The sequence below is a fragment of the Panthera uncia genome, chromosome B4, assembly GCF_023721935.1.
Source record: "Panthera uncia isolate 11264 chromosome B4, Puncia_PCG_1.0, whole genome shotgun sequence".
Taxonomy (NCBI): domain Eukaryota; kingdom Metazoa; phylum Chordata; class Mammalia; order Carnivora; family Felidae; genus Panthera; species Panthera uncia.
In genome coordinates, this window is record NC_064809.1 from 78349378 (window position 1) to 78369876 (window position 20499).

At 44.4% G+C, this 20499-nt stretch overlaps 1 protein-coding gene across 1 annotated transcript in view; it reads left to right on the top strand.

The window, feature by feature from the left end:
* NCKAP1L (NCK associated protein 1 like) overlaps nt 1-20499 on the top strand; it is a 40639-nt gene that overhangs the window by 8192 nt on the left and 11948 nt on the right. The window contains exons 5-26 of the mRNA XM_049625666.1: nt 296-438; nt 1378-1468; nt 1559-1696; nt 2509-2557; nt 2656-2812; nt 5500-5556; nt 5814-5910; nt 6467-6576; nt 6746-6878; nt 7348-7429; nt 7611-7669; nt 7885-8030; nt 9654-9786; nt 10057-10176; nt 12252-12397; nt 12681-12812; nt 14298-14516; nt 16396-16526; nt 19512-19609; nt 19745-19838; nt 19995-20077; nt 20377-20457. Of these exons, the coding sequence (XP_049481623.1) occupies nt 296-438; nt 1378-1468; nt 1559-1696; nt 2509-2557; nt 2656-2812; nt 5500-5556; nt 5814-5910; nt 6467-6576; nt 6746-6878; nt 7348-7429; nt 7611-7669; nt 7885-8030; nt 9654-9786; nt 10057-10176; nt 12252-12397; nt 12681-12812; nt 14298-14516; nt 16396-16526; nt 19512-19609; nt 19745-19838; nt 19995-20077; nt 20377-20457 (2499 nt within the window). The remainder of the gene's footprint in view (nt 1-295; nt 439-1377; nt 1469-1558; nt 1697-2508; nt 2558-2655; nt 2813-5499; nt 5557-5813; nt 5911-6466; nt 6577-6745; nt 6879-7347; nt 7430-7610; nt 7670-7884; nt 8031-9653; nt 9787-10056; nt 10177-12251; nt 12398-12680; nt 12813-14297; nt 14517-16395; nt 16527-19511; nt 19610-19744; nt 19839-19994; nt 20078-20376; nt 20458-20499) is intronic.

Consider the following 20499-nt stretch of genomic DNA (forward strand, 5'->3'; position numbering starts at 1 on the left):
ACATGTGAAGCAGATCAGCAGTATGATTTATTTAATATAACAATGACACCAAAATGTTCTTATTCCACCTCTTCTAACCTCCAGATGTTACCAAATTTCCTGGCCTTTTTGTATCTTGAGCTCATTTTTAACCCCTGACTGTGGTTCCGATTTTCTCCTTCTGAATTTTCCATCCTACCAGTTCCTCCTTCTAAACAGACCCTTTCGGAGTCTATTTAGTACTGTCTGGAATGGTGGGTGAAATAGGGATTAATTGGCCTTGCTGTTCTTGGGTTCCTATGTATTTTCCTTGCAGAATCTCAACTTTGACTTCACCCGGAGCTACCTGGACTTGATCGTGACTTACACCTCAGTTATTTTACTTCTGTCACGGATTGAAGACCGACGGGTACTCATTGGCATGTACAACTGTGCCCATGAGATGCTGCATGGGCATAGGTGAGTTAAAGGGATTTAGGAGATGAAGAATCTCATACATGGTGGTATGAGGTACAAGGTGGACACAAAGGAAATAGAATCCATGTTTTCTCATTTGAGGACTTACACTCTACATGATGATCCAGGCCAAAAAAAATTTTTTTTAAATCCTTATAATGGCATATGTCAACAAGTGCACAGCTCTTTTACATATAGTTAACTCTTGAGCATCTTCTAGTGGATTATCCAATTTGCATTGTCTCTGATCATTTTTTAATCCTGGGCTGGCTTCCACTGTGCTTTTCAGGTTATTGCGAAAGGAAGATAAAGTTTTCTTTTTTTAGTATTGGTAGGAATAATATTAGCAAGGTAAAGCCATTAGAGGTAAGTAATGTATGATAGTACATTTGAAGCCAAATATAAATGGATTTTGGATTATCTGAAATTCTGTGCCCCTCCATTAGTGCAAATAAAAGTATTTAAGGGCTGAAAAAATGAAGACGAGAAGAATCAGAGTAGGCTGTGACACATTGTTCTATGTATGATGTGTATTCCCATGTGTCTCCATGAATACCTAGGCACATGCCTTACCCATTAGCTTTGAATTTACTTGTATCTTTTTGGGTTGTGTACAGATTTGGACCTAGGCATGTTACTCGAATTGCAACTAATTAACGTGAATTTATAGAGTACCTATCATGTGTTCAGTACTCTTTTGGGTACTTACATGGCAGAAACTTTCATGGACCTGCCCCAAACTATGTAGTTCTATCTAATAGCTTGATACACTTGGGTCTGGAATGGGTTATCTATATATGTAACTCACAGTTTAGTTTCTATATCTTTGAAGGTGGAGGGGGATGCCAGCCTATGCACACAGCTTTATCCCATCTGCAAACATGAGAGTTTATATCATGGTCAAGGGAGACCTGTAACTCTTCTTTCCTATGCTTTTTCCAGTGACCCCAGTTTTGCCCGTCTGGGGCAGATGGTGTTGGAGTATGATCACCCTCTGAAGAAGTTGACAGAGGAGTTTGGGCCTCACACGAAGGCATGTTTCCTGAGAGAGTGGAGAATTCCTCTGGTGGAAGTATATCGTCCTCGTCATTGACATTAAGGATTCATTTGTTTCTTCCCACAGGCTGTGAGTGAAGCTCTCCTCTCTTTGCACTTCCTCTTCGTCCGGAGGACCCAGGGGGCTGAGCAGTGGCGCAGTGCCCAGCTTCTGAGTCTCATCAGCAGCCCCCCAGCCATGATTAACCCTGCCAATTCAGACACAGTACGTTCCCTTCTCTGGTCAGTGATAACATTCTCTTTGCCAAGGCCATCTCTGTAGAGAGTGCTTCTTTCAAGAAATATCATCCCTAAGAGTGCTTTAGCCCTCTTCTAGGATATGCATCTAAGTTGATAACCTCTTATAGCTAAAAAATCATGTTTGGATTCGAGCTTTTGTTTGGACCAGGATTAGCGTGTGGCTGCCCATAGGAAGAATTTAATGAATAATCATAGAATGAATGGACAGATGAAAGTGAGTCATTAGACACCTATTCAGCCCAGCAGGAAATTAAACATAGGCATCAGTTAATGAACAAATATTTTTATTCAATTAATATGGGCCCAACATCCGTGCTTCAACAACTTAAACTCTTGGAGGGAATATATGCCACGTAGTCATAAAAATACAAGAGATGGTACAAGATGAATGAGAAAGGCCAAATGAGTGATTTGTACTTGAAGTGGCAAAAGAATCCAAAGGAGGAAGCGATCATGAGAACATTTTGAGTATTGCTTTTCTAAGCTGTTAGAGAGATATTATATTACATGTTTCGTTGTCCCAACTTCCAGCCCAAGCTTCATTTCGTTTTCTCAAGTGTATTCATTTTTGCTCGTTTCACTTCCACTGCCTCACCTCCATGATTGGCAGGTTCCCCAGCTACTGGTTTATCAAAGTGTCCTGAGTCAGTCTGGTAAAATAAAAGTTGGTTTTGATACTTAAATTCTAGTTTGACTGCCCTGGTCTTGACTGCCTTAGTCTTTAGGGGAAGACCAGGTTCAATAACTGCTTGACCATCTCTGCCTCTCTTCTCACAGATGGCCTGTGAGTACCTGTCTGTGGAAGTGATGGAGCGCTGGATTATCAGTAAGTTTCATGGGATCAGGTGGGAGTAGATGTCGCAGCGTGTTACGTGGATAGAAAATTCTAAAAGTCTTCCTCTGCACTATTTTATCCACCTGCAGTTGGGTTTCTTCTTTGTAATGGGTGCCTCAACTCCAACAACCAGTGCCAGAAGCTGTGGAAGCTGTGTCTGCAGGGCTCCCTGTACATCACCCTAATCCGGGAGGATGTGCTACAGGTGCACAAGGTCACCGAGGACTTATTTAGCAGTTGGAAAGGGTGAGACATGAGAGCCAACTAATCTTATTTTGAGATTTTTAGGGTTTTGGGGAAGAGGGAAGACAGAAGTGAAGGGAAGAAAACATTCTCAGGAGGGAAGATCGGTTATTTACATTAGATGACATTGAGAAGTCAAAGAAAATGAGGACTGGAAAATGTTCATTGGATTTGGCTGTAAAGGTGGTCTTAGTGCCCTTCCTGTGCACAACTTCAGTTGAGTGGTAAGGTTGAAAACCGGGTTGTGGGTTTAGAAGCAAATGGGAGATAAGGAATTTAATAAGTAATTCTTTTAAGAAGTTTGACTATGAAGGGAAGAATAGAGAGAGAACTATAAAGGAGGCGTTGGATTGAGGAAGGGGTCACATATCTTTATTACTTTTTTATTATTGCGCACTAATGTCCAGAAATGTACAAAATAGAAAGTGGACGTTGACTACAATCTCATCTCCCGGAATAGTTTGGCGTATGTCCTCCAGATGCTTGTGTGTCTGTAACACGTAAAGGCGTGAATGTGTTTTCAGCCTTACATAAGCAATTTTTAAAGAGCAATGGACCCGCCGCTACATTATGTTCTGCAGTTTGCTTTTTTTCACTTACTATATTTCGGATATTTTTCATGTCCGTCTATAGTGACTTAATCTTATTCTTTTTAACAGTTGCATAGTATTCTATTATGTGGTGGTAACATAAGTTATTTACCCAATCCCCTGTGATGGACATTTGAACCATTTCCACTTTCCTTTCTTTGTTTTTTAACTGAAGCATAGTTGAGAGTGTTTCCTTTTTAAAAAAAAAATCATTACAAACAATGCTATAATGAACATTCTTAGACGCATATCTTCATGAACATTTCTCTAAGGTAGATTCTCAGAAGTGGAATTGCTGGGGTAAAGGGTATGCATATACCAAATTTTAATAGCTCCTACCAAATTGCCCTCCAAACAGCTGTATTATCTGCAGTCTATGAGAATTCTTATTCCTCATACTCTCAACAACTGGATATTACCATAAAAAGAATCACTGTTAGAGTTAAGAGAGAGTAAGTCTAAGATTAATAATTAGAAGTTACAAGGGGTGGATTTGGGTCTATATCTACATCCATATCTGTATACCTATAAAACTTTCTAATAATTATTGCTTGTTTTTTTGAAGTTTCTTTATTTCTGAGAGAGAGAGAGAGAGAGAGAGAGAGAGAGAGAGAGAATGAGTGGGGGAGGAGCAGAGAGAGGGAGACACAGAATCCAAAGCAGGCTCCAGGCTCTGAGCTGTCAGCCCAGAGCCCGATGCGGGGCTCGAACCCACGGACCGCAAGATCATGACCTGAGCCGAAGTCGGACGCTTAATCGACTGAGCCACCCAGGTGCCCCAAATGATTATTGCTTTTAAGGAATGGAAGGCACGTTTGAAGAGTGTTCAGTTCCCCATCACTAAGAACAACAACTAAGATGTAAGGTTTATAGTTGAGGGAGGTTTTTGGTATAAATGATCTAATTTGATCTTCATGGTACTTATACTCATGTGTAAGTATTAATATATTTTTTATAGATGAGAAAATGGAGTTAAATCTCAATGCCACTCATTGGAAATAGGAAATAATTCCAGATTATTTGACTCTAATCCTGTTGCTTTCCATCATACTATGTAGAGGTGAAAAAATTATCTACCAGGAGTGCTGTGGAGTTGAATCCTGATTTAATTAAGATACTTTCCAAGTGTAAATTTCTTTCATTCTGTGCCAAGTTCAGTAAGGGAGTGGTTTGGAAAAGGGAAAAGAAAGGTTATATATAATGCAGTGGCAACAGTGATGCAGGACAAGAGAAGACAGATCTAAGGGACACAGGGAACACACAGAGCCTAAAGTAATGTGGGATTTTTGAGCCTGGATCACTAGTAGAAAAAGGAGATGGTCAGGAGAGTCAAATATCACAGACCAGTGAAGATCAACGAAAAGGCCATTTGGTGATTCAACAGTTCACATTGACTTTAGAGAGAACAGTTTTTTAAGTGTCAAAAGCTTTGTGGGATTCAGGGGTCAGTGAAAGGTGAGGAAGTAAAGAGTTTAGGTGTGTCTTTGGAGGAGTTGGGTGGTGTGGGAGGACAGGAAGTTCAGCAGATTGTCAAGGTCAAGTGAAAGTCTTTCAGGATAAGGGAGGCTTTGAACTTATGTGTTGGGAGTAGAGAATAAACTGGTGGAGAGGGAGAGACCAAGTGACAGAAGTAACTGATAAAGAAAAATTCTAAGAGGAGAAGGGTGAGAATGGGATCCAAGGTAGAGCTGGAGTAACTACTCCTACTTAAGAGCAGGGCCCGTGTACTGCCTCTTTTGTCTCCCCCAAACCTGGAAGAGTACTTGGCCTAATGGTGTCAAGGCAGGAGCACATGACAAGAAGTCCAGACCCAGTTTTGCCATTACAACCCTATGTAACCTTGGGCAAGTCGTTCCTCTTCCCTGGATATCATTTTCTTCATCCGAAAATAGTGAGGAGAACTGGATAATCTCTAAGCTGTATGAGTCTCATATTAGTAGGCCACGGAGAAAAGTTGGGTTTGGAAAGATCCTGAAAGTGAGGGGTGCCCATGCTTCCCATACGTAGGCTGTCATTTGGAATCTCTCAGGACTGGGAAGGTGGGACGAGGTCTCTAATTGGTGGTGTGGCCAACCCTGCTGTGCTTGTGTCAATTTTCAGGTATGGCAAGAGAGTGGCAGACATAAAGGAAAGCAAGGAGCATGTAATTGCAAACAGGTAAAGGTGGGGAATGGGCTCTCCAAGAGGGGATGGAATAGGAATCTCTCTTGACCTTTGTTCTCACCTAAACCGCCTACAGCTTAATTGCTTCAACCCAAGAACTTGCTGCTGCCCCACAGATTCTTGTGTTTTCTTACCAAGTCTAATGGCAGCACTGAATGTTCCTCCTATCTGATACCCCTTCCTAAATGCCTTAGGAGGATTTTTAAGGATGGGAGAGGCACTATTCTCTCGTTTCTACTTTCTTTCCTTAGCGGCCAATTTCACTGTCAACGGCGCCAATTTCTGCGGATGGCAGTGAAGGAGCTGGAGACTGTGTTAACAGATGAGCCAGGACTGCTGGGTCCCAAGGCAAGAAAATGAAATGCTGGCAGGGGAATGATGACCAATGATGAAAGACTCTGTGGGGGAGTGACTTGGCATTCATTAATTTTTGCATTTCTGAGTCGTTCGTGATCTGTTTATATATGTATACACTGATTCCCTTGAATCCTCCTGGAGCACCCCAAAACTTTTTGGATCTCTTTATTGGGTACCATCAGGGGGTAGTATATGATGCATTATAGCTATTTGTGTACTTGTCTTATCCTCTATTTGAGTGTGATCTAATTGAAGATAGAGCTTGCTTTTTTTTTTTTTTTTTTTTTTGCCAAACCACATAAATGCTTACTAAATATTTCCAAGATTTAATAGAGATGAAATAGTATTGACTGTGAGCTAATGTCAACATACGTGCATGTCTGATTCTGTTTCACGTGGTTTTTATGGGTCTCTGTGTTTATTATTGGCTACTATTGCTGGTGAGATTACACGATTGTGTCCGTAGGCATATTATCGTGATGGTTCTCTGTGCTCTGAAATCCATTTTTAAAGTTGAAAATTCTCATAATCTCTGTCCTCTCCTTAGGCCCTTTATGCTTTCATGGCTCTGTCCTTCATTCGTGATGAGGTCACCTGGCTGGTTCGCCACACAGAAAACGTCACCAAGACAAAGACACCTGAGGACTATGTTGACTCGTAAGTACTTGACATGGTTAAGAGCCTTGACCTTAGATGGATTGGGAAATGGGACAGGGAGGCATCAAATGACCTCAGGAGGTCTCCGTTTCTGCTCTATTATCACTGTCTTTGTCTCAGTTGATATTTCTAGCCTCAAAACCTCCTGTTCTCTTCCTTGACTCTGCAGGAGCATTGCAGAATTGCTTTTCTTATTGGAGGAGATTAGGGCTCTTGTCCGGAGACACATCAAAGTGATACAGCAATACCACCTTCAGTACCTGGCCAGATTTGATGCCCTTGTGCTCAGTGACATCATTCAAGTAAGTTTAATTAACTAAACTTTGGAACTGTCAGGGCGATCCCTGGTCATTTCCCGCTGGGGGCCACCCTGGCTGAATCTCATGCTTTGTAGATTGTCAAAAAGCCCGATTTTCCTCTCTGCATTTGTTGAAAGAAAAAAAAAAGACCGATAATCTCCACGGTCTTTTTTTTTCCCCCCTCTTACATGAAGAAATAGTAGAGAAAAATACTTAGGAGAGAATATTTCTTCTTACATGAAGAAATAGGAGAGAAAAATGCTACTTAGAAATAGGAGAGAAAAATAAAGAGAAACTGGGTGTTAGCATGGCAGTGAACCCAGGGGATTTCCTCCATCTCTTGGTTAGCTCTTTCTGTTTCTGGCACTTACCAGTTCTTTCTACCTTCATGAACTGACTGAGCCTTGTGGTCCTGGTTTCTGTCCTGGTGGAACCTCTACCCACTTGATGTCAACTCGAACTTCTCTTTTAGAACCTGTCTGTGTGTCCTGAGGAGGAGTCCATTATAATGTCCTCATTCGTCAGTACTCTCTCCAATCTCAATCTCAAACAAGGTAATTGGAGGGAAGAGGAGAAGGTAAGGTATATAAGGGTGAACATCTTTTGTTCTAGAAATATTGATCTCTTGAGCCAGGGAGTGGGACAAGATGACTTTGAAAAGGACCTACCATTCTGTGGAGTTTGATATAGGGTGCTGTTTTATTATTTTCTTTTAAACTTCTGTTTTTCTTATAGTTGATAGTGGAGAGAAATTTGAATTCTCTGGATTGAGGCTGGACTGGTTCCGTCTACAGGTAGGTCTGTTCCTGTTAATGGTCCTGCATTCTCAGGGTTCTTCTTCCTCAACAATCCCTTCTCTGTTTATTTCCTAATCTCTGCTGTATAGAGTGATTCAACATTGACAACTACTGATTGACAGGACAAACCCTAGCCAAACTGTAGCTCCTAGGTGGGCTGTCCTTTTCATTTATTTTGTTCTTCTCCACCCTTTTCCTAACTCCAACCACAGGCATATACCAGTGTGGCTAAGGCTCCCCTGCACCTTCACGAGAATCCTGACTTAGCCAAGGTGATGAATCTCATTGTCTTTCACTCCCGAATGCTGGACTCAGTAGAGACTATACTGGTGGAAACTTCTGACTTGTCTACTTTCTGGTATGCCCTTATTCAGAGCTCTTTATCATTTGACCTGATCTCTTCCCTGGCTTCTGTGGAGAACAGTAGTTCCTTCCAACAGATGGGAAAATATTGTTTGAGAGTTCCTTAGAGGCAGGTGCTCCAACTCACTCATGCCAGGTTCTACCAAGTCATAGGAATTTTAGGTTGATTCCCTTTTGTTTTGGCTTTCTTTAGGATAATTATCTGTGATAATTCATCAGTATATATTTTTCCACACTGGTATCTTTGGAACCTTCTGCAGCTTCTTTTTATTCTTGGGGTATTGTGATTTAAAAGAGACATGGAAAATGTGGGGTTTCAGTGGAGGGAGCTGAAAATAATTGAGAGAGTTGGAGAATAGGGCCTTTGGAGAATGAAAATTAGTTTGTCTTCCTTAGGTATCATTCAGCATTTATCAAGTGACCACTGTTGGACATAACTCTATCCTTTGGCAGATCAAACAAACAACACAATATGTTGGCTCTGTTCTCTGCATTCAGTATAGGTGGGGAGATACAACACCCATGTACATGTGAAAAGGACATCAACATAATAATTGCAAATGTAAGAAAGTGTAAAAAGAGTGCATGATATTGAGAGGATATAGGGTTGAGGAAAGATTAGTATCATGGAATTAACCTGAGAAAGTTTTCTGGAGACTCAGTGGTCGAATTTTGGGAGGGATGTGAATTAATATTACTGTAGGACTTCTAAATTAGGGGGAATAGCCCAAATCATGCAGAAGCTCTAGGGCGCCTGGGTGGCTCAGTCAGTTGAGTGTCCGACTTCAGCTCAGGTCATGATCTCACAGCTCATGAGTTCGAGCCCCGCGTTGGGCTCTGTGCTGACAGCTTGAAGCCTGTTTTGGATTCTGTGTCTCCCTCTGTCTGCCCCTAACCCACTCGCATTCTGTCTCTGTCTCTCTCAAAAATAAACATTAAAAAAAAATTTAAATCATGCAGAGGCTCTGAGGGAAGAATAGCAAATTTTGGACAAGGGCAGGGAAGAAGATTAGCACTAAACCACCATGGGGTCCAGTATGAAAATCGAAAAGGGTTAAGTTTCTTGGTTTCCTGTCTACCTTAAGAGTAGGGAGTTGTGGGGCGCCTGGGTGGCGCAGTCGGTTAAGCGTCCGACTTCAGCCAGGTCACGATCTCGCGGTCCGTGAGTTCGAGCCCCGCGTCAGGCTCTGGGCTGATGGCTCGGAGCCTGGAGCCTGTTTCCGATTCTGTGTCTCCCTCTCTCTCTGCCCCTCCCCCGTTCATGCTCTGTCTCTCTCTGTCCCAAAAATAAATAAAAAACGTTAAAAAAAAAAAATTAAAAAAAAAAAAAAAAAGAGTAGGGAGTTGTGGGGGCACCTGGCTGGCTCAGTCTGTAGAGTATGTGACTCTCAATCTTCAGTTCATTAGTTCAAGCCCCATGTTGGGCATAGAGCTTACTTAGAATGAGAGAGAGAGAGAGAGAGAGAGAGGGAGGGAGGTAGAGAGAGAGGAGGGAAGTGAGGGAGGGAGGTGTGAAGATCAGTAGATATTTGTTGAAAGAATGAATATTCTCTCCACCTCAAAGGGACCAGCTGGCTCCTAAACCCTGGTTCTAAGTCTGCTTCCCCTTTGTCTGCAGCTTCCATCTCCGCATCTTTGAGAAGATGTTTGCCGTGACCCTGGAGGAACCTACCATGTTACGTTATGCCATTGCTTTCCCTCTGATTTGTGCCCATTTTGTCCACTGCACTCATGAGATGTGCCCGGAGGAGGTGGGTACCCTGACCTCTAAGCCCTGTCATCTCTCTAATCACATCTCATCCATATTCCACAAAACACAATTCCAAGGGTTGGTTTTGGTCATAAGAAGGGTACAAACATAGGTATGTGACATGTGACCCTAAGTGTCTCAGCTTGATGTGGAACGTGTCCTCTCTCTGGGTCTCAGTTTCTTCTTCTGAGTGGTGGCTCAGAGCAGATTATGAGGAAGAAGTGACTGTCTTGGTGATGACAATTTCTTCCTTGGTTCCTCTTTTCCAAAGTACCCCCACCTGAAGAACCATGGCCTTCATCACTGCAACTCCTTCCTTGAAGAGTTGGCCAAGCAGACCAGCAACTGCGTCCTGGAGCTCTGTGCTGAACAACGAAACCTGAGCGAGCAGGTAGGCTCAGTCTTCTCTCTCTATTTCAGTTTCCCTCTGTCTACCTTGTCTTCCTGTCAGATGCCAAGTTCTCTAACCCTTTCTCCCAAGTAGAGCTAGGGCTTTTGTGTACTTGAGTTTACGGCAGGTTTCTTTTCTTAGTGTAGTTCCTTCAGTCTTTACTCCCTTAGGACGAGATAGAGGTGTCTAAAAATACTCTTATTTGAACAGCTGCATACCAGCAAAATCTGTGCTCTCACTTGAAGCATTCTGAGAGAGGAGTTAGCTCCCTTGTTTATTCCCCCTCCCCTCTCTGCCCTGTGTATGCATAATTAGGACTGTGGCCCCTATATCACCTGTCTTGTCTCACCTTTCTGTCCAGCTGCACCCTAATCCGTGGCCATGTGAACATTTTCAGGCACCTCCTCTGTGTTTATCCTCAGGGCTGCTTTCTTGTCCTTGTCTGCTTGTTTCCCCCACGCCCCACCTTGACTGACTCACAGCACCTGGTCATGATTAGCTCAACCTAAATTTCAGAAAATTAGAAAATGAGGAACTTGTTGTCCTGGAGTCTTTCAGGCTTCCTAGACTACCCACCCTTCCTGGGTTTGAGTCAGGCTTTGTAGCAACTTTGGTAGAAGGGGTCCAGGTTGTGTGCGTGTGTGTGTGTGTGTGTGTGTGTGTGTGTGTGTGTGTTGTGTATACATATGGATGGTTAATATTATTACTTATGTAACCTTCCCATTGTCTCATATGTAAAATGCGGATAAAAATAGTTTATTCACAGAGGTATCATAGAGATGCAATGAAATAGAGTATGTTAAAGATTTAGTACACTGCTCTCAATAGATGTCAGCTGCTATATTATTTGGTACTTACTGAGCCCTAAGCTCTGTGCTGGATTTTTGGGATGGGGTCCCAGAAGGAAGTTACACAATCCCTGCCCTTGGGGAATGTCCTGGTTTAAGGGAAAGAGGAGTACAAACACATGCCAGAAAGAAATTTAAGTGATGAATGCCCAGAAGCTAGGCAACCAAGTAGAATTGCGGGCATATTCTTCACTTATTTTGAGTCCCTACTACATGCAAGGGACGCGAAAGAGATTTGCTCAGTGTTGTATCAGGGGTGACTCAAGCGTGATGTGAGTAATTGTTTTCACGCACACCAGGACTTTTGTGCCCAGATGAGTATTGCCCCCTCTAAAGTTATCATTTGGAATAAATAATTAGTGATGTTGCCATAACGAGCAGAGTTACGTTATTTTGGAATTACTTTCAGAATCTACCGCAGACGTTTTGGCATAATATCAGGGTTGACACATCTTTAGGGTCACATCTCTTAGCATGACTGTGAAGTACCAAAACCGGTTTTCTCATGGTGCTTACGATACTCTGAGAGGAATTCTGAATGAGGAGTTTCCAGACATGCTCTGCACAGGCTCCGCAGCATTGGATTAAGTGGAGAGAATTCGAAGATGATTATCTTGAAGGAGAAACCTGAATATATAATTCTATCTTATATTTTCTGTGCAGCTGACTGGGCTATCTCAGTGAAGAGAAGAGATACAGAATTGATTAATAATAATAAAAAAAGAAGTGGAAAGAGAGTGCTGGCCATATTGTGAGCTCTGGATCTTTGTACAGCTACGTAGCACGGGCATCTGTATCCATGGGACAGAATATGAAGGGATGTAAAGTGAGATGGTTGTTCCATCCAAGCAAAAAATAACTTTCTTCCCAGGTTGGAAGATCCTAGAAAGTGCAATTGCGTGGAGCTCTTAGGTCCTATTCCTTTTACTTGAATTTTTCCATCAGTAAAGAGTTTCTCTCAGGATGTGAGTGGGGACTTGATCATCTGATCCATAAAAAACACTGCCATTTCTAGACTTTGAGCCCTACCCATGGAGAGATATTTAGTGATACCTAAAAGAAATGAGTGCATTTCAAATTGGCCCCCATTCAAGGAGGAGATGCTGGAAGGAAAGAGGGAGAAAGGCAGACAAATAAAAGAATAGACAATAGTGGAGGGTCTGCAAGATGGGCTCCTTGTCAGTTTTAGGAATGGATCTCACTATTCACTTGTGTTTGTCCCTAAAGCTTCTACCTAAGCACTGTGCCACTACCATCAGCAAAGCCAAGAATAAGAAAATCATGAAGCAGAGGCAGACTCCCAGAAAAGGAGAACCTGAGAGAGACAAGCCAGGAGCTGAGAGTCACCGGAAGAACCGCAGCGTCGTCACCAAGTGAGGACCTGGGCCCTTGAGGGCCAGGTGGCCACTGCCTCCAAGAAGGGAGAGCGGGGAAGAGGGAAGGTGATTCGGCAGAAGAACGTGGGAGTGGTGGTGGCAAATGGCAGATATGGAAAAGCACTTCCGTGTGAATTTCCTACTTTGCCTTTGAAGGCGGCATCAATGTCCTAGAAGCTGAAAGGGTCTGAGGGTCATGGGCCTGACAAATCCTTCCTGGGTACTAGCAGGTAGTGCCAGCCCTGTAATTAAAGCTCGCTTTACTTTCTCAATTTCCCAGCATGGACAAGCTACACCTAAACTTGACAGAATTGGCACTGACAATGAATCATGTGCACAGCTTCTCTGTGTTTGAACACACGATCTTCCCTTCTGAGTATCTCAGCAGCCATCTGGAGGCCAGACTCAACAGGTATCACTCTTTCCTTGTCTTCTATGTTTGCATAGTATGGTAGTCCTTTTTTTTTTTTTTTGAGAGAGAGAGAGAGAGAGAGAGAGAGAGAGAGAGGGCACACACATGTGAGTGTGTGCGTGTGCGTGAGCGGGGAAGGAGCAGAGAGAATCTTTTATTAAAAAATTTTTAAAAATTTATTTCATATATAGAGAGGGAGCACAAGTGGGGAAGAGGGAGAGAGGGAGAGGAAGAGGGAGAGAGAGAGAGAGAGAGAGAGAGAGAGAGAGAGAATCCCAAACAGCCTCCATGCTCAGTGTGGAGCCTGACATGGGGCTCTATTCCATGACCCTGGGATCATGACCTGAGCCAAAATTGAGTTGGATGCTTTACTGATTGAGCCACCCCGGTGCCCCTGCATAGTATGGTAGTTCTTAAAGTTGGGTTCTGTTAGATTCATTCTGGTGGTCACTCTGATGGAGTTAATCTGGCATAGGTCTCAAGTATCTTTATTAAAATGCAATTAACAAAAAAGGTCCCAACATTCTACAGGTGGTTTGGTAAACAACCAGAACTGATCACCACTGGTTTAGTGGTTTAGTAGAGTGAGCGGGGATTTCGCGGTCAGGAGACCTGTGTTGACATCCTGGCCATTAGTTAAGACACTGAAGTGGGGAATCTGACTTGTTTGCGCCTTGTTTCCTACCCTGCAAATAAGGATAATGATATTTACCTTATAATGAGAATTACCTGTAATTGAGAATTGGTATAGAATTAAAGGTAATAATGTGTACGAAGTTCCTGACACATACAGGCTTCAATAAAATAGATTCCCTCCCTTCACTTTGCCTCTCTTTCCATTGCCCCCTGAAGTAGGAGGAATATTCCTTATATTGGAGTTGAGTGCTATAGTCAGTAATTAGGGGAATGAGGGGAAGAGGTTTTGGTTTTTTTGTTTTTGTTTTTTGTCTTAAATAATACTCCAGTCTTCTATGTTTTGTTTTGGAATTTGTAATCTATTCGCTTGAGTTGCCAGGGAAGGCGTGCTTGAGAAAGTGACATTTGGGTAAACTCCTGAAGAAGCCAAGTGTGTGACTATCTGAGGAAAGAGCGTTCTAGGTAGAGGAAATAGCCAGGGCAAAGGCTCTGAGATGGGAACCTGCCTAGAATGTTCAGGGACACGGGGGAGGCCAGGATGGCTGGACCAGAATGAGCCAGGGACTGATGGGTCAGATGTCAGGTTAGAGACTAGGTTGGAGGAGTTGGCAGACTGTGTAGGTATTTCTATGTCATTGTAAGGACTTTGACTTTGACTCTGAGTGAGATGGGGAGCCTTGACAGGGTTTGAGCAGAGCACGAACAAATGTACCTACCTTTTTGGGTTTCTGTGAGATTTAAAGGAGGTAATGTGTGTAGTTAAATCATAGCACAGCACCTGGAACACAGTATAAATGTGCTGCTACCGTGTTTAATATTATGATTGTGATTATGATTTTTGTCACCCAGAGCCATTGTGTGGCTGGCTGGCTACAATGCCACGACCCAGGAGATCGCGAGGCCTTCCGAACTGTTGGCAGGAGTCAAGGCATATGTCGGTTTCATACAGTCACTGGCCCAGTTTGTGGGTGCAGATGTTTCTAGAGTCATCCGCAATGCCCTCCTGCAGCAGACACAGCCACTGGACTCGTGTGGGGAACAGACAATCACCACTCTCTACACAAATTGGTCAGTGTTGCTTAGCCTCTTCCCTGCCTTATTCCTTTGTTACCACTTTTGCCTTTACACGGTCAGACCTTGGGTCCAGGCATTTCAGCTCTGAGGGTCATAGACCCCCAAATAGAGGCTTGTTTCTGCTAGAGGACTAGAGCAATAAGCGGGGGGCAAACCCAGATGTCCTTCTTTCCATGTACCATCTATTTCTGACCTTCCATGTAACACCCATTCGTCTACCCTGTAGTAATTTGACCTTTCCCCTCTTATTCTCCAGTTCCTAATCTTCCTTTTCTGGATTCTTACTGTTTTAATTTCAAATGCTCTCTCTTCCTCTTTCTGAAGTTCTCTTATTTCTCTTTGCCCAGCTTCTCTCCCTGAAGACTATTCTGTCTAACGCAGTATCTCCAGAATACAATCACTTCATCCCAGATACGACCATGTCGAGTCTAGCAGTTTGTTTTTAATAGGAAGGGAGCCGCCTCTCCAAAACCAGAGGAGGTAGGGATTAGCAATGTTTCCTTTGAGAGTTTAAGGATGGAAAGGAGCCGGATTCCTACCTCCCCAAGCCACTGGGTGGCGCTCTTAATCCAATATCAGCTCAGCAGGAGCCAGGCTGCAAAGAGCCCCCCTGAGCAGGGGGAAAGACGGAGACCAGTTTTGCAAGTAAGAATGCCACCAGGGGCGTGTCAGGAAAGGAAATTGGGTGCTGTGGGTTAGGTGAAGACTTTGAATTGTTAAAGAGGGCATGCTTCTCTGAAGGGGGCACCCACCCCTTACCTCCACCTGATCACTACCCCCACGAAGCGCCTTACTTTTAATGGAAAGTCTCCCAGTTTCAAAATTTTGACAACAAATTCAAACTAAAAGAAAAAACCCCTCACCTTTGACGGCTGGGTTTGCCCCCCACCCAGGGGACTTCTGTAAGACCTAGACCCAGAGCTAGTTCCTGGGTGAGTGGCAGGGCCGGCCACACCCTCCTTTGCCTGGAGGTCAGGAGGGGATATTTGGAGGCTGGATGGCCAGTGCTCACAAGGCTTCTGTCAGTCCAGGAGGTTTGACTTGGGACTCGGCTTCTAGAATCCTATGTCCTCAGTCCAACATTCTTTTATTTAAAATTTTTTTTTAACATTTATTTATTATTGAGAGACAGAGACACAGCGAGAGGCAGAGAGAGAGGGAGACACAGAATCTGAAGCAGGTTCCAGGTTGGTCCAACATTCTTTTATTTTATTTTTTTTAATGTTTATTTATTATTGAGAGACAGAGACACAGTGTGAGCAGGAGAGGAACAGAGAGAGAGGGAGACACAATGGAACAGAGAGAGAGGGAGACACAATCTGAAGCAGGGTCCAGGCTCTGAGCTGTCAGCACAGATCCCGACTTGGGGCCCGAACCCACAAACTGTGAGATCATGATCTGAGCCGAAGTCGGATGCTTAACGAACTGAGCCACCCGGGCGCCCCCCCTCAGTCCAACATTCTCATTGGAGAGGTTGAGGCTAAGTATATTTCAGAGGAGCCCAGTTAGTAGGAACTTTTTTCTTGTCAGTTTGGGCTTGTCTTACCTGACAGAGAGAGGCCTAGGGTGAGGGGAGAGAACAGTTGGAAAAGAGCAGGGGCTGAGAGAGGGGAGTGCATACTGTTACATCTGACAGCGCCCGTGAAATACCCTGTGGACTGGAGGAGAAGCAGAATTACAACACTGCCAGTTGTTCTTGAGCCAATGGCTTGGGGTGTTAATTAGAGTGTTTTGCTGTCTTCTTTGAGTTTCTTCCCCCCACCCCAGCCTTTGGCAGAGTTTCTCTTCCCGAGCCCAGTGGTAGTAGTGGGGAGCAATGGCAGGGAGAAACAATCGAATGCTAAAATCGTGTGCTTTCTTGCCCAACCCTTAGGTACCTAGAAAGTCTGCTTAGACAGGCGAGCAGTGGCACCATCATCCTCTCCCCCGCCATGCAGGCCTTCATCAGCCTTCCCAGAGAGGGGGAGCAGAACTTCAGCGCAGAGGAGTTCTCGGACATCTCTGGTGAGCCCGGGGCCTGGTCTCCTTGGCGAGGAGCTGAGCCTTTCCCCTCAGTTCAGCATCTCAAGCCTCCAGACCTTCCCAGAGGCTCATTCTGTAGGCTCCTTAACATCTCTGCGGGATTACACGTTGGGGACAATAAAGAGATCCTAAGTGAGAGCCAGAATTGAGGAGTGGCCGGGGGGTTGCAGGTGGAGAGGGAGAATGAGGGGAGTTGGGAGCTAGGTAAGGCCACTCAAGTTACTGAAAGGGTTTATTTTTCGAAGGGTGGTAAATAGTTATTTTCCATTTCCACACAGAATTAAGAGTTAGACATATAATGAAGGGTAAAGGATAAATAAATAAATGTAAGAAGGGAATTCTGATATTTGGAGTTATTAAATAGTGGTCTGCTGTCATGGCATCTTCTTTCTGAGGGATAAATTTTAGGGCCTGAGCCAGAGCTTGGATTGCTGATGTATAATGATGATAAAATAATAGATGACATTCGCTGTGGGCTAAGTTCTAAATGTTCACACCTATTAATCCCTTTAATCCTCACAATGGCTTTGAGGTAGGAACTCCCATTACCCCCATTTTACAGATGAGGACACTGAGACACAGGGAGGTTAAGGAGCTTACCTAAGGTCACACATTCATAAATGTCTGAACTGGGATTTCAACTCAAGGCAGTCAAATTCTAGAACCTGGGTGCTTAATCACATGCAGTGCTGCTTCCCAGTGTCTAGAAGGACTTTTGTGTCTTAAGGCCGGTGGGTAAGGATTGTGGAGTGAATGAGTTGGGGTATCCTTCTCTTTTATTTATTTATTTATTTATTTATTTATTTATTATTTTATTTTTTTATTTTATTTTTTTCAACGTTTTTAAATTTATTTTTGGGACAGAGAGAGACAGAGCATGAACGGGGGAGGGGCAGAGAGAGAGGGAGACACAGAATCGGAAACAGGCTCCAGGCTCCGAGCCATTAGCCCAGAGCCTGACGCGGGGCTCGAACTCACGGACCGCGAGATCGTGACCTGGCTGAAGTCGGACGCTTAACCGACTGCGCCACCCAGGCGCCCCTCCTTCTCTTTTTAAAAGAGGGCTGGAAGCCATACAGATCCTTTTTAATGGATTTGTTTTACTGACTGATTGATGAACTATCCTACTGTTTCCTCCCTCCTTTCACCTCCATGTAAATCCTGGCTCCTGCATGGTGTCTGGTACAGGTGGGGGATGCTTTCCTGACCCCGCCTTCTCCATTCTTCCCCTTCCTTGTTTGAGGCGGGGGGGCATGTTATAGAAGAGCACACAGTTCTGTTGTCCAGTGCTGTCTCCTTCTTACCCTCATTCTGACTCCATCAGTAAGCTGACCCTACTCTTTGCGTTCTGGAGGCTTCAGATGTCCCCTTTCATCAACTCCACCCACAAACTGTAGGCAGCATCTAAAATCAGCTTTAGGTCTTGCTGACAACTGATGAGCAGCAGGAGGTAAGGCTGATTCCCCCTTCTACCACCCCCACCCCAATTTCCCCGAGTTACCATGGTGATGGGGCAATGCTACTGTAAAAATAGATAGATGGAAAGAGAAGGATGGCCTAGGGTTACTAGCCTGGAGTTGAGAAGACTAGAGTAAGGAGATTCAGCAGATCTGAACTGGATGATCAGTGTGTTTTCTCTCTCCAGGGGAGGCAGTTCAGCCCCTCTTCCTCTCTATCAGCCATTTTGGCATTATCAAGTTGACCAGGTGGCACATCTTTTTCTAATTCTCAGCTCAGTTTTTTCTACTATAAATCGGAGAGGCCAGAAGTGTGTAGTATTTACTCTAGACGGGGCTCTGACCAAGTTCCACTTCCTCTGTTCTTGGTGGAAGCAGAGATCAACTGGTCCTGCCTTCAACAGCTTGAGCATGAGCCTTGATTTCTTTCCCCTCTGAACTCCTATTAACAACGCTAAACTCACTTTTCTGCTACCGGTCTCTTGTTGTTGCTACTTTTGGTTTTGTACGATTTTCTCTGCTGGGATGATGCATGGCCAAAGACCATCGCTGGAGCTCCTTCCTATTTGGATTTGTCACTAATGTTTCCAACAGGGGATTTCCCCAGTAGGGTGTCGTTTAATCCACAAAGAGCCAAAAGTGGGATGAGTAGGGACAGATAAGGCATCCGGGGCAGACTAGAGGGAGGAAGGACTTAGAGGAAAAAACAACTGGGATTCTGGGGATGTGTGTTGGTTATGAAAAAGAAAAGGTAGGTCCAGGAGAGGAAAATTTGGACAGTGAAGCATTCAATAAGGGAAGCAGAGGGAGGAGCACAGAAGACACCAGAGCTTAGATAAGAAACTAGTTGTGGTATCTACAGAAAGGGGCAATAAGAAGACATTGTGCTAGGTTTCAGGTACCAGCCCTTGACTTGGTTAAGGGACCTTGAACAAGCGCTTGACCATGTCTGTTAAACCAGAAGAATGTACTGTATACCTCAGAGGGCTGTTAATAATGATCACATCAATAATCCTTTAATCATATATATCTTTGTGGGCTTCTAAGATTTTTAGCATGGGCTCTTATTGACTCTCATATCCACTCCGTGAAGTATTCGGGGCAGATATTAATTTCTTCATTTTACAGAGAGGTAAATGGAGGCTCAGAAGGGTCAGTGATTTGTTTAAGGTCTTACATCTAACAAGTTAGTACAGCTAGTCTTGCAAGAGCAAAACCCAGGTACCACAGAAAGGGACTTGGGAAAGGATCGCTTCCTGTAAGAATGTAAAGTAAATATCATTTGCGGTAAGTGTTTGCGTGAGTACCAGTGGGGAGGGGGTAAATGGTCCCACAGGATGGCCAGGTCTGTCACCTAAATGTAGGATTGCAGGCCACTTCTGCTCCCCAACTTCCCACTTCCTTTCCTTGAGGAAAAATATTGTAAATGTTCAGATTTACCGTCTGTCTGTGGTGTAAACACTCCAGTGCCCTCTGAGTCCCACCCGGGACCTCTGTAACTCTGTTTCAGAGATGCGGGCCTTGGCTGAACTGTTGGGCCCCTACGGCATGAAGTTCCTGAGTGAGAACCTGATGTGGCACGTGACCTCTCAGATTATGGAACTGAAGGTACTGTGGAAACAAGGCCTGGGAAAAGGCGCAGCCTCAGGGAAAAGGGGCAGGAGTAGGAGATTGGTCCGGGGGTGGGGGGATGTACCACAGTCTTGTCTTCTCCTGCTTCATGTCTCTGTGTCCTGGCTGCAGAAGCTGGTGGTGGAAAACATGGATGTACTTGTTCAGATCAGATCCAACTTTAGCAAGGCAGACTTGATGGCTTCTCTGCTGCCCCAGCTGATAGGTGAGCACCTCCCTGATGGGACAAGGAACTGTAGCCATGGCATTACGGATGACAGGGGTTTTGGGGGAGTGGGGCGGGGCTAGGCTGGGTGTGCAGAAGCAAAACCCGCACTAGTCTCCTAAGTTCTACTTTTCTCACGCTCTTCCTTCTCCGCAGGGGCTGATAATGTGCTGAAACGCATGACCATCATTGGAGTTATCCTCAGTTTTAGGGCCATGGCCCAGGAGGGACTTCGGGAGGTGAGCTGAGGGCAAAGGGCTGCCCCAGAATCACAGATGCCCCTGAGGGGAGGGTTTGTATGAGAAATCGTGGAGATGTGTGGTGAGCATTGAGGAGAGAGGGGGAACGTAATTTGGTAGAGGTCCCGGAAGATCTCTGGGGACAGATGAGCAGAGGACACCTAGAAGCATGATGCGAGGGCCGCGTGGGAGGCTGGTGGGGCCCTTATCCAAGCTGGGGCCCTTGTTATGTTTGTTCCATCTATCTTTGCAGGTACTGGCACTGCCCTGTGAACTCATTTATCTTCTCTCTCCTCCAGGTGTTCTCCTCCCACTGCCCATTTCTCATGGGTCCCATAGAGTGCCTGAAGGAGTTTGTCACCCCAGACACAGACATCAAGGTATGGGACAGCTCGAAGTGCAATCCACTTAGGAGATTGTTG